Genomic DNA, 12,334 nt, shown 5'->3' with positions numbered 1-12,334 from the left:
AGGCATTGGTCAGCACTCTTATGCTCTGTATCTAGAGCTGCTTGTACCTCTGCTACCACAGACTTGGTGCAATCTACTGAAGATCCTGAAGTTACACTCACTCCTCAAGAGATAGTAAATAGTGAAGTACAAGTGACAGAACTCATAACCTGTTCCTTTCTTGTCAAGTCACCTCTCTATGGCGAGAGTAGTAGGCTTCCATTAGCAATGCGATGAGGCCAGAATATGCAGGGATTCAAAGATGCATTTTTGCAAAGACAAGATGGCAGCCATGTCTTTGACACACTGACCTCTGCTCTGGAACAGAAGGATGTTTTTTCCGCTGCTGTGACAGATATAGGTCCTGGGTGTTCTAAGTGGAATAAAGGTGCATAAGCCAAGCACTTTGGTAAAAAGGACAAACCCGCAAAGTAATCACTCCAGCTAGGGATTGAGTCGCAGAGCCCGGATGCACAGTGGTGGTAGTAGTAGAGGTGCTCATGTCTTCCAGTGTATACATACACACAGACATGTTTACGTTGTTGCAGACACAAGCACATGGGTAGCCATAGTGACTTTCTGAGCTCAGTTGGGTCCTATAGAAGACATGTCCTCAGAGCCACTCTGTCTGACACGTTGCCAGGTCTGGAAGCTGTAGATCATATCCATTAGGAAGAGTAATGAGCTAAGACTACAAAGGCATCAAAGGACAGAAAAACAGACAACAAGTCTGTGCTAGATGGTGTGATCAGGCAGTGCGTGCGACTTTCACATGCCGATTCTTATTATGGCTTCATCTGTCTTCTTCCTGTTTCCTGTTTTCCACTTCTTGCACCTGTGCTGCCAACCTGTGCTGTCAACCTTTTTGCTTGGTCGCAAAAAGAATGCATACAAGATGTGAAATTCACAAACCTTTTTCAGATAGTTCCAGGTTTAAGTGGGAAGGGGTGTATATATTTGGATGGAAGGTTACATAGGGTGTTTTCATAAATATTGCAAACTACTTTCCTTTTAGCTCCCCCACTATTCATGCGGAAGATGTTGCGTCCCTCGGAGAAACGCAGGCTTCTGACGCTGAAAGAAGCTTGGACCAAGGTCCAACAGAGCCAGGAGGAGGAGCTGGAGGTGATGCTGTAGACCAGAGTTGTTGGCTGCCTCATGCGGCCGTACCAGAGGCTAACTGACATGGACGCGTCTACTCAGTATGCCATTGACCTGGCAAGGACAAGCTTCTGGGCTCTTTGGTGAACTGGCACCGGGGACGTTTTACTTCCTATGGAGCTTTCTCCCAGTTTAGCTGCTGTAGTGTCACTGTGCTGGCTCTTGTGGGTCTGCACATGGGGTGGATAGGACAGCTGATGGGCACAGAATGTGTAGAGTAAATGAAGGGGAGCCAATGTGTGCAATAAGGAGAGAGACAAAGAGTTCGATCACTGCAACAAATGAGGACGGGAGAGAGGTAAATGAAGTAGAGAATAAATGAGAGGTGTAGGGGAAAGGAGTACATCTGAAATAAGACATGAAATGGGTACCTACATGAAGGGGCAGCTGTTTCCTGGAAGGTGTCCTAAATATTTTGAAATGAAGCAATCGCTGTTCTCGTATGATCGCAGAAGTGTAGTGTGGGACTTGGATTTCCAACCCTCCTATGTACAAACCCAAACAGCCCAATTATGGTTAGCCCCCAAAATGGTCTTCTCAGCTCACTCTATTCGCTTAACTTTCCAAATATTCGTATATGCCCTCTTGAAGTGCAGGTGCAGGGGCACCCCATATACTCCTGTAGTGTGAGGGCAAGAGGACCTCATTGTGGCCATAAACTGCTGCCTAAGGTGGGCTCCTGAAATGTAATCTTGTTTGAGACTCCCAGGCTTAGCAAGTGTTTCAGGAAAGTGCATCCACCACAGGTCTGTATGCGTGTGAAGCAAGTTTCAGCCAAAGTCTTCCTCCACCTGGGCAGCATCAAGTCTTCCTCTGTTCATGTTGAGCTGATGACCGGGTTTCCCGGAGTCCTTCCTCCAGCTTATATGTGATGCTTCCTAAAATGTTGATGATGTGACTTTTCTGTGCACAGAACCATCAAATCTGAGTTTGTCAATGTAAGATAAAGTGAAACTGGATTTTACACATTCTGTTGGAAGTCATTGTACTTTTCTTGAAGAGGTTTTTGTCAAAGTGTGCAGACTATGGGCAGATGAACAATAACAAAAAGCTTGTGCGGTTAACACTGTCAGTTAAGAAAAGAAGCCGATGCACCTTGCAGTGGAGGACCAAGGGTGTTCTGAGCCTGTAGAGTAGGCCTGCTGACTAGGAGTTCTAGGACCAGTGGATTTGGGAATTGATTACAGCCACAGTTCACTCCCTGTTGTCCCAGTCAATTCATATATAGGCCTCAAACTTCTTTTAGGGAGCACAATGAGGACAACTGAGTAAAGCAGGATGGGGACCCGTACATGTACAGGGACTGTAGGGGAACATGATGAGGACTAGACGTTGCTGTTCTCTTGTTCCAGCATGTTAAAGGAGAATAATTGTGGACTGCAGTGTGCACTTCTGATGTTGTTGGGGCCAGTTCTGAAGAAGCCAGAATCTGGGAAGGAAGTAGATGTTGCACTCTCTGGGGCACCTACAAGAAAGAGGTTTGGGGGGAGATGTATGATGGATGTGTGATGTGCTTTGCCATCATGCAAATGTGGCATGAAAAGGATATGGCTATTCCCTCTGGAGCAAGATTGGGGGAGTCCGGGTGCACTGTGCACACTGTCCCACAGGTGGACTGGTACCCGATATGTCACCATGGTCAGAAGACACTGTTCAGAAAGAAGGGTTGGAAGCTGACAGGGTGGTTGAGCCCAGATCTCAGCTTGTACATGGAGAGTTCACTCAGCACATCCCAGCATGTACACAAGGCCACTTGTGGAGCAGTATGATGGCAGGTGAACAAAGTGTTAGTATGTGTGCCCCATGTTGCATAATGTACAGAGGAGTGCTGATTCCAGAGTAGCAGTACAGAGAACAACACAGGTGGTTCCTTTTGTCATATGATGTATAGGACATGGTCATTTGAGAAGAGCAGATGGTGGCGGTAGTCAATGTGTGTTTCCCACCATATCATAACATGTACAAGTTCGGAAGACGCATGATTGAAGACAGTGTCAATGCATGCCTACCCATATCGCAGCATTTACAGGAAAGTACAGATTCCAAAGTAGCTTTTATGTGGAAAGACGGAGATTCCAACTCTCATGTACAGGAGAAGAGTGAGATGGTTGTGGGAAGGGTCTAGGTTTAATGGCCGGTATGCATTTTGTACAGGAGATTGCCAGTCCTGGAGGATCGAAGCAGGCCATGGGATGGTGTGGTCCCCATGATGCAATATGTAAAGGAGAGTTTCAGCTCTGGGAGTGCATTGTGGGATTGAAATTACTTGTTCCACATGTTGCACCATAAACAGGGGAGGAGGTAGTTCTGGAGGAGCAGGATTGAGGGGGCTTGGTGGAGGGGTGGGGCAGAGGAATGGACACGTGCACTCCCCATATTGCCGAGTGTACAGGAGACTATCAGTTCTGGAGGAACAGGATGTGGAATGATGGGCCTTGTTCCACGTGTTGTACCATGTCCAGGAGAGGGCCGGCTGGTTCTGGAGAAGGAATATGGGGCACCACAGGGCTATATTTACCCACGCCACGCCATGTACGGGAAAGGGCTGGTTCTGGAGAAGCTGAGGGGGAAGGAGACTGTTCCCAAGAGGTAACCCAGGCTTTTCGTTTATTTAGCTTTGCTTCACTGCTACCTTAGACCCGTCTGTGGGTGTATGTAGCTCGTCGAGAAATGCTAGATATTTCTCTTGATAGTAATGCTGCTACCTTTGCTTTGTGAGCGGGATCCGTGCTTTCTGGCTTCAGGTGACGGTGCCAACCTCTCCTCGTGCTGACTTTTTCTGATTTTGCTTCTTGGTAGAGAATGCCGTTGGGTTCTCTACATGTTTTCACCTCACTGTCTGTGACCTATCCCTGCCTCGCTGCCCGCTTGGCCACGCTGACTGCTGCAGACCTCCTTCAGCCCCTCACCACACAGCTTGTGTGCTCAGCTGTGCCGATCCCTGTGTAGGTGCTCCTTTTACCATGCCTTCACAGGGCGACCCTGTCCCAGAGTACAATACCTCCTAAGTGGTGGTCCAGAGGCAGTAAGTGTAGCTGGTGTCTAAGTGCACCCATTGCCAAGACTCCAGTGTTCAGAATGTAGAGGAGCCATTATCCTCCAGTTGACATGGCAATGACATCTAGTCTAATGCATTTGGGAACATTTGAAAACGTGAGTTGTGGTCTGGGGTACAATTGGTGGGTTTTGGTCTGCTGACCTCTTCATCTTGAGGATGGTTGGTCATCTTGGCCAGGATTGGGATCTAAGCCTGGATCTCATTCCTGTTTCTTATCTACTTCGGTGGCATTGGACTCCTGGCTTGCCATTTCTGGTAATCGGAACTGATGCTTTGAGCAACCAAAGCGTGTTTTTTTTCACCTCCCTCCTTCTGTGTCCTGGCTGCTACTTACTTCTCCCACCTCTTTTTCATCTTTTTGTTTGCCATAGACATTTCCTGCATGTCCTGTCCTCATTTGTCCCTATTCCCATACTCCTTCCTCTACTCCATCTACTTTGGCAACCCCTCATATCAGCCTTGCATAAACTATACATGTATCCATACCTTATTGCTAAGAAAGCTTTCTTTCTGGCTTCCATGCTATGTCGCTTCCTCTTCCTGGCCTACTTGAGCCCAATTCTTACTATCTCTCATTCTTTCCTCTCTGCTCATTTCTTTTTCATTTCATCTTCCAGACTCCCTTCATTTCTATGTTTTCCCCCAATCCTACCATCCCACTTGCTTTTCCAATCAGTCTTTTTTTCACTGTCCATCCAGCCCATCCCCCATTCCATGTCCCTGTCTCCTCTTTTTTCCGCTGTCTTACCTTCCCTGCTACTCCATTTTTCCTTCCATTATTTTGTTTTTTTCCTAGTTTCCTTCCCTTACTGTCTTGCATGTCGCTTTCCTCCCCCTGCCCCTCTCTCTCCTTTAAGCCCCATGGCTGTTTTTACATGTATTCCCTGTTTTCCTTCTTTCATCTGCAACTGCTTTGCTGGCATGTCTCTATCCTGACTGTACCGTTGCTTTACGTCTTGCTTTGCAAGTATGTTTTTGCCATTTAATTTCTCAGTATTTCAACCTCTGCCTTCTTGTTCTATCTGCTTTTTCCATTTAGGTCACTGTGCCTTGACCAGGCCCAAGTCCCTGCTGGTGAGCTGTCCGTCCACCCGCTTGCTGAGCTTGGAGGAAGCCCAGGCCCGGTGTCAGGCTCACGTGCTGCTAAGTGGCCATCCGGTGCAGAGCAAAATCATTTCAGGAGGAAGTGACCGTGGCGGGCTTGCTACAAATGATCACTATCACACAGTGCTCGACTACCCTGGTGAAAGGTACAGCCCATGGGTACTGGGAAGGGATTGTGTTAGGGGCAAGGAGGTGGGTGGGAGAAGCTGCAGCTGAAAACTGGCTACAGTAGCACATAATGGAAAGAACTGAGAGTGAGGAAGTAAGAGTTGCCCATTTTGTCCTTCCAGTCAACACCGCCATTTGTTTAAATTAAACACAAGCCTTTTCTGCAGTATTGAATGTAATTTTTTATGTGATGAAACAGTATGGTGAATAGTCACACACTCTGATTCCTTCTATCTGCCACCACTAGGAGGAAGCCTGATGCAAAGTTGCGCAAAGCAGCTGGAGGGAGTTGGAGGATGTTTTTTGCCATGGGAAAGACACCAGCCTCACTTAGAAAGAAATCTCGAATTGGAGAGCTGTTCAACATTGAGGAGTGCCCGGCAGGTAATGAGCTTCTGAGGATGTGGCATGAGGTGTTTGATTGAGGTGTCTGGCAGGTAATGAGCTTCTGAGGATGTGGCGAGAGGTGTTTGTTTGAGGAGTGCCTGGCAGGTAATGAGTATCTTAGGATGTGGAGAGTGCTGTTCAACACCGAGGTGTGCCCAGCGGGTAATGAGCATCCAAAGATATGGTCTGGCTGAGGACTGATGGGTCACTAAGCAGTAGATAAGAAGAATGGATTACTAGCGTTGGTTTTATTTCTCACAGGAACTGATAATTGTCTGTGGTGAGAGCCAAAATCTGTGGTTAGGTCAGTGATGAAGTCGATAGAAGGTTATGTGGCTGGTGAATGTCCGGCTTAGGGCCTTGTTCATAATTGGGCTGGTAACGGGTTACTGGTACCATTCGCATTACAGGATGTGGTGCTTCCCCTGCTGAAAGCAGCTGACATCCCATTGTGAAAGTTGGGTCGAAAACGTGGGAATCTGGGCAGAAACATCACTTCGTTTGTGTTATTCCCTAAAATCTCATAATGGGAATTATTTCCACACCACCCTGAGTTAACAGTGCACATGGTATCTTTAACTCTGAGGGAAAGGGTAATTTTAGGCTGAAGTCTGTAACTGTCTGACATGGAGTCCCACCCAAAGTGGCTGGTGGGACTGTGGATGACAATGGAAGATTGAAAAGACATGGGGACTAACAGGAAGTAGATCACTGATGTATGGTTGTCATGGGTGTGAGAAGGGCAAATGACTGCCAAAGAAATGATGCCCTGGTTGTGGCTTGTGAATCAGTCAAAATAGGAGGAGGCTTTAGAGTGTTTTACAAATATCTGAATCCGGTAGGAAGATGCTGTTGTGAGCAGGTTAGACCCTCTAAGAGTGTGTGACTGCTACAATGCAGGGTGTACAGTTCACTAACTGGGGTAGAACTGAAAGCAAACCCCAGCTGATACTTTTAATTAGAATTACATTAAATGAACCCTCTTTCAGAGTAGCCATCTGTCAAAATACGTCGAAAGGGTGCAATGTGTATTTCCATGTGTAAATGGGATGAAGGGAAAGTGAGGGACATAGTTGCCAGCAAAGATGTGAAGATGCAGCTCCTGCAGAGTTTTTAATCAAGAGTGGGGTATCATTTTGATCAATGATGTGTGTGGTCAGTCTTGGTTTGTTTGTGTAGACTGTGATGTAATAGTTCCGGATTGTTTATTAGCCTTGATGTTTGTCTCAGCCACTTGCTCCATCGAGTATGTGGTGGGCCTCCCCCAAACTAATCTGTCTGCACTCCTGTGGGTGTGCAGACCAGGTGTCACATTCCTTTCTGCTGTTGATCTCCATTCAGGCAGCTAGCAGGTTGCAGCCTGGCGGATTCTATTTTTAATTTTCTGTGTTGTATTATATGTACTGGATTCTTAAGTTACTCTTTAATTTAATTTAAGTGGAAACTCCTCAGATTCCCTGAAGGTAAGATTTCTTGTTTTAGCAGTACTGCTATTTGTGACCTCCTGTTGCCAGGGTTTTTCTTGCTTCTGCTGTCCATTTTCCAGCTTGTGAGGAGTGCCTTGTGTGCATGGGTGAGGAGCTTGAAAGATATCCTCTTGTTGACGTGGAGCCAGTGCAGGTTTCTCAGGTGGGGGGTAATGTGGCCATGGCGTGGTACATCGAGGATCAGTCGTGCCGAGGCGTTTTGGATGCGTTTTGGATGCGTTGTAGTAGTTTGAGCTTGGTCGGGGCTCCCACGTAGAGGGTGTTTCCGCAGTAGAGTCTGCTGCTGACAAGGGCCTGGGTGACTGTCTTTCTTGTATCTGTCGGGATCCATCTGTAGATCTTGCGGAGCATGCGGAGGGTGTTGAAGCATGAGGAGGAGACGGCGTTGACTTTATTAGTCATTTAGAGCGTTGAGTCGAGGATGATTCCCAGGTTGCGTGCGTGGTCGGTGGGTGTCGGGGCTGCCCCCAGTGCCGTCGGCCACCAGGTGTCGTCCCAGACTGAAGGGTTGGAACCGAGGATGAGGACCTCCGTCTTGTCCAAGTTCAGCTTCAGACGACTGGTCTTCATTCAGTCGGCGACTGCCTTCATTCCTTCGTGGAGGTTGGCTTTGGCTGTGATGGGGTCCTTGGTGAGGGAGAGGATCAGCTGAGTGTCGTCGGCGTAGGAGATTATGTTGAAGTCGTGCTGTCGGGCTACGTGTGCGAGCGGGGCCATGTAAATGTTGAACAGCGTCGGGTGAGGATGGATCCCTGGGGTACGCCGCAGATGATCTTGTCCAGAGTGCTCAAGAAGATCAGTAGCGACCAGGCCCAAGTAATTCTTGTGGTTCCGGACTGGACACTGAGAGTCTGGTATCCTGAGCTTCTCCAATTGAGCATCGATCCTCCAATCAGGTTGCCCATCCGGAGGTTCTTCTGTTGCAGCAGCAGGGGAGGGTCCTTCACCCAAATCTGTTAACTCTACACCTTCTTACATGGAGATTGAGTGGTGGCAGTTGATAGCTTTCGAGCTTCCTCCTGAAGTTTGTAATGTAATTTTAGCAGCCATGTTGCCCTCTACAAAGACCGTGCATGCCTGCCGGTGGAACAAATTTGTAAAATATTGTACAGAAAGGTCTATTGATCCTCTTTCTGCTTCACTTACTCAAGTTTCATATTTTTTTGTTATCCTTTCCCAGCAGGGCCCTGCACTTAGCACTCTCAAAGCATACCTTTCGGCCCAGTCAGCCTTCCTGGGGCTGCAAGACCGACCCAAGTTGTTTAAATCGCTTATTGCAAATTGATTCCTCAAAGGCCTTGTACATACGTTCCTATCTTCCCCTTTCATTATGCCTCAATGAGACCTTAATTTGGTGCTTACCTTCCTGATATGTGCTGTATTCGAACCTCTGCACAATTGCCCCCTCTCACTACTTACCATCGAAACAACCTTTTTAGTGGCAATCACATCTGCCAGGAGGGCGAGCAAATTGCAGGCTTGGTCATCCAGGCCTCCTTACATGACAATATTTCATGACAAATTGGTGCTTTGCACTAGGGTCTCTTTCCTCCTGAAAGTGGTAACTAAACTACTAAAACCTCTGCCTCCAGAGATCAAAGTTCCCCAGCACCCCCAATGAAGCCTGCAGCCAGGACTACAGCTAGGATTCCAGGCTCCAAAGTTAAGGACTGGTCGCAGCATTTCCGACCTCTGTCATCTCTTATACGCATTCCATTTAATGGTCCACACCTGTTTTACCTTCAAGTATTTAAGAAGCTGGAAAAGAAGAAAAAAAAGGATACAGATATGGAAAAAGCCATTGTTGTCCTTCAACGCCAACAACAAAAGTCAGCTTTTTGACTGCCAGAAGCCCGTCCAGAATCAAAGGTCGGAACATGCACTCACAAAACAGTGTTACAACCACTGCAGTCCCTTCAGGAAAACCAGCTGCAGTTTAGACAAGGAAAATCCTCTAGAGTGTTTTTTCACAGTATGGAGGCTGAACCCAGAAGTGCTCTGGGAAGGGGCCCCTCTGTCATTAGTGACCGACCAACACCTTTCACCAGAAGAATGAAGGTTGCAGAGTGAATCTTTTCTGGAATAACATGCTGTGCATTATTCCGCCATCTAGTGGTTGGACTCTGTTGGATTCTTATTTTTATCTGACAAAAGTTTGGTAATGTCTTTTCTCTTCTGGCATGATTGGTACACCCCAGAAGCCCCTGACGTTGGTCACCATCTTCAGATTCTTTTTTTCCTCCATTGGGTCTGGAAGTAGAAGGGAAGAGCTTTAGGCAAATCAGGGTTTATTGACAGGTCATCGAGGGAAGCTTGATAAACCAACGGCGTTACCAGGGCATCAAAGGATACAAGCCAGTATTTCTACTGTAAAACACCACTGTATAGACGACCATGCGGTCAGAGAATGATCAGCCAGGTACTCAGGACCAGCTGGGAAGATGGAGAATAAACTCTGTAGATTTTGCTCAATTTGCCATAGCACTTTTTTACAAAAGGATTCTCACAAAGTCTGCAACCTGTGCATACCAAAGTACCATGGCATCAAGAGTTGTGTAACCTGCGCCGAGGTCCAGCTAAAAACATTAAAGGTCAGGGAGAAACGATGTGGGCACACCATGCAGTGATGCAGTCACAGACTCACTCAAAGACTTCAGCCTGTCCAGTGACTAGGAGGGAAACACAGGGAGCTGAGTTGGCACGCAGTGCATGGTCCGATGCCGATAAGTCATCGACCAGTGGAAGCTGGAAGTATTGAGGAAGACGTTAAAAAAGGTTGACCCAAAAAACGCCAGCGGGTAACCACAATGGGAACACGGACACAGTTTTCAGACGTAGTAGAGATTTCACATGAGCAATAATAAAGGTAACACCGTCACAAGATCTACTGAATATGCAGGAGAAACACATGTGCCTCCTGGAGCCAGCCAGCCTCATCTGGGCAGTTTGACTCCTGAAGAGTTACAATTCGGACTCATGGTCTCCCACAGAGAAGTATGGAGGTCCTGAGGAGAACCAGAAGACCAACCTACTACTAACAAGCTCCTGAGACGACTACAACGAGTCCAGAACGCCTCAGCTCGACTGATCCTCGACGTCCCCCCGTCGCAGCCACATCACACCCCACCTGAGAGGCCAACACGGGCTCCCCGTCAAAAAGAGGATTAACTTCAAGCTCCTCATCGACGCACACAAAGCACTCCACAACACCGGACCTACCTACCTCAACAACCGACTCAGCTTCCACACCCCCTCCCGAAGCCTCAGCTCAGCCAACCTCGCCACAGTCCCTCGCATCCGGAAAACCACAGCCGGCGGAAGATCCTTCTCCTACCTCGCCGCCAAGACCCGGAACACCCTCCCAACCAAACTACGACAGACTCAGGACCTACTGGCCTTCAGAAGACTCCTCAAGACCTGGCTCTTCGATCAGTAGCGGCGCCCCCCCCACCCACCCCCTCCTAGCACCTTGAGACCCTAACGGGTAGGTAGCACGCTTTAGAAATTTATTGATTGGACCCCACAAAAATGCTATTCTGCCCATTGGGGCAGTTGTATTCATTGGTGCGGCAGAGAAGGGGTCATGGACAATTGAACACAGGACAGTACAGTCATTAGGTACGTAATGTGCCTGCTAGATGGTAACCTGACCTAAATGTCACTCAAGGTCCACATGTTGGCAATACTGGCATTCACTAGGAGACTGATAGGGAGAAGTTTCTTCACTACACCAGTCATCAAAAGATTCCTACAAAAACAAGCATTGGAAATGCAATAGGTCTCGCATTAGGAAAGTTTGAGCGATTGGTATTGTAAATGACACTTTTTTTTATTTATGTGTTGGTTTTGAAAATAGCAAAATTAATAGCTTTGTCAGTTACAATGTCAATAGTTTTAACTTTCGCAAATGTGACACCTATAGCATTTGTAATGCAATGTCTGTTGTATTTACGTGACTTAGATGTATTGATATTACAAATAACAATGTCTTTTAATTTTGTAAATAATTAATACTTAAATAAAAGTTATTGTAATTTATAATGGCAATCCCTTAAACGTTTGTAAATAACTTTTGTGAAGATTATGTTCAGTGTATTTTATTGTGACGAAAATCCAAGAACATTGCATTTGCACCTACACACACACACATACACACACACATATAGACATGGTGGTGGTGGATGCGGTGGTGGATGTGGTGGTGGTGGTGGTGGATGTGGTGGTGGTGGATGTGGTGTTGGTGGATGTGGTGTTGGTGGATGTGGTGTTGGTGGATGCGGTGTTGGTGGATGCGGTGTTGGTGGATGCGGTGGTGGTGGTGGATGTGGTGGTGGATGTGGTGGTGGTGGATGTGGTGGTGGAAGTGGTGGTGGATGTGTTGGATGTGGTGAATGTGGTGGTGGGTGTCGTGGTGTATGTGGTGGATGTGGTGTTGGTGGATGCGGTGGTGGTGGTGGATGTGGTGGTGGTGGTGGATGTGGTGGTGGTGGTGGATGCGGTGGTGGTGGTGGATGTGGTGGTGGTGGATGCGGTGGTGGTGGAAGTGGTGGTGGATGTGTTGGATGTGGTGGTGGATGTGGTGGTGGTGGATGTGGTGGTGGATGTGGCGGTGGATGTCATGGTGGATGTGGTGGTGGATGTGGTGGTGGATGTGGTGGTGATGGTGGATGTGGTGGTGGATGCGGTGGATGTGGTGGTGGTGGATGCGGTGGTGGTGGTGAATGCAGTGATGGTGGATGGGGAGGTGGTGGATGTAGTGGTGGTGGGTGTGGTGGGTGTGGTTAAAGTGTTGGTGGATGTGGTGGTGGTGGATGCGGTGGTGAATGTGGTGTTGGTGGTGGATGCGGTGGTGGATGTAGTGGTGGTGGAAGTGGTGGTGGACATGTTAGATGTGGTGGTGGATGTGGTGGATGTGGTGAAAGTGGTGGTGGATGTGGTGGTGGTGGTGGATGTGGTGGTGGTGGGGGATGTGGTGGATGTGGTGGTGGAT

General features: G+C 47.8%; 1 protein-coding gene across 3 annotated transcripts in view; it reads left to right on the top strand.

Annotated features, from left to right (window-relative positions):
- ARHGAP33 (Rho GTPase activating protein 33) overlaps positions 1–12,334 on the top strand; it is a 463,864-nt gene that overhangs the window by 429,538 nt on the left and 21,992 nt on the right. For all 3 annotated transcript variants that reach the window (XM_078655399.1, XM_078655398.1, XM_078655400.1), the window contains 2 exons: positions 5,238–5,448; positions 5,718–5,854. In XM_078655399.1, coding sequence (XP_078511525.1) covers positions 5,238–5,448; positions 5,718–5,854 — 348 coding nt within the window. The remainder of the gene's footprint in view (positions 1–5,237; positions 5,449–5,717; positions 5,855–12,334) is intronic.

The sequence above is a fragment of the Lissotriton helveticus genome, chromosome 7 (assembly GCF_964261635.1).
Source record: "Lissotriton helveticus chromosome 7, aLisHel1.1, whole genome shotgun sequence".
Classification (NCBI taxonomy): Eukaryota; Metazoa; Chordata; class Amphibia; order Caudata; family Salamandridae; genus Lissotriton; species Lissotriton helveticus.
The sequence above is the reverse complement of the archived record's forward strand: the minus strand, read 5'-3'. Positions and strand labels throughout refer to the sequence as shown.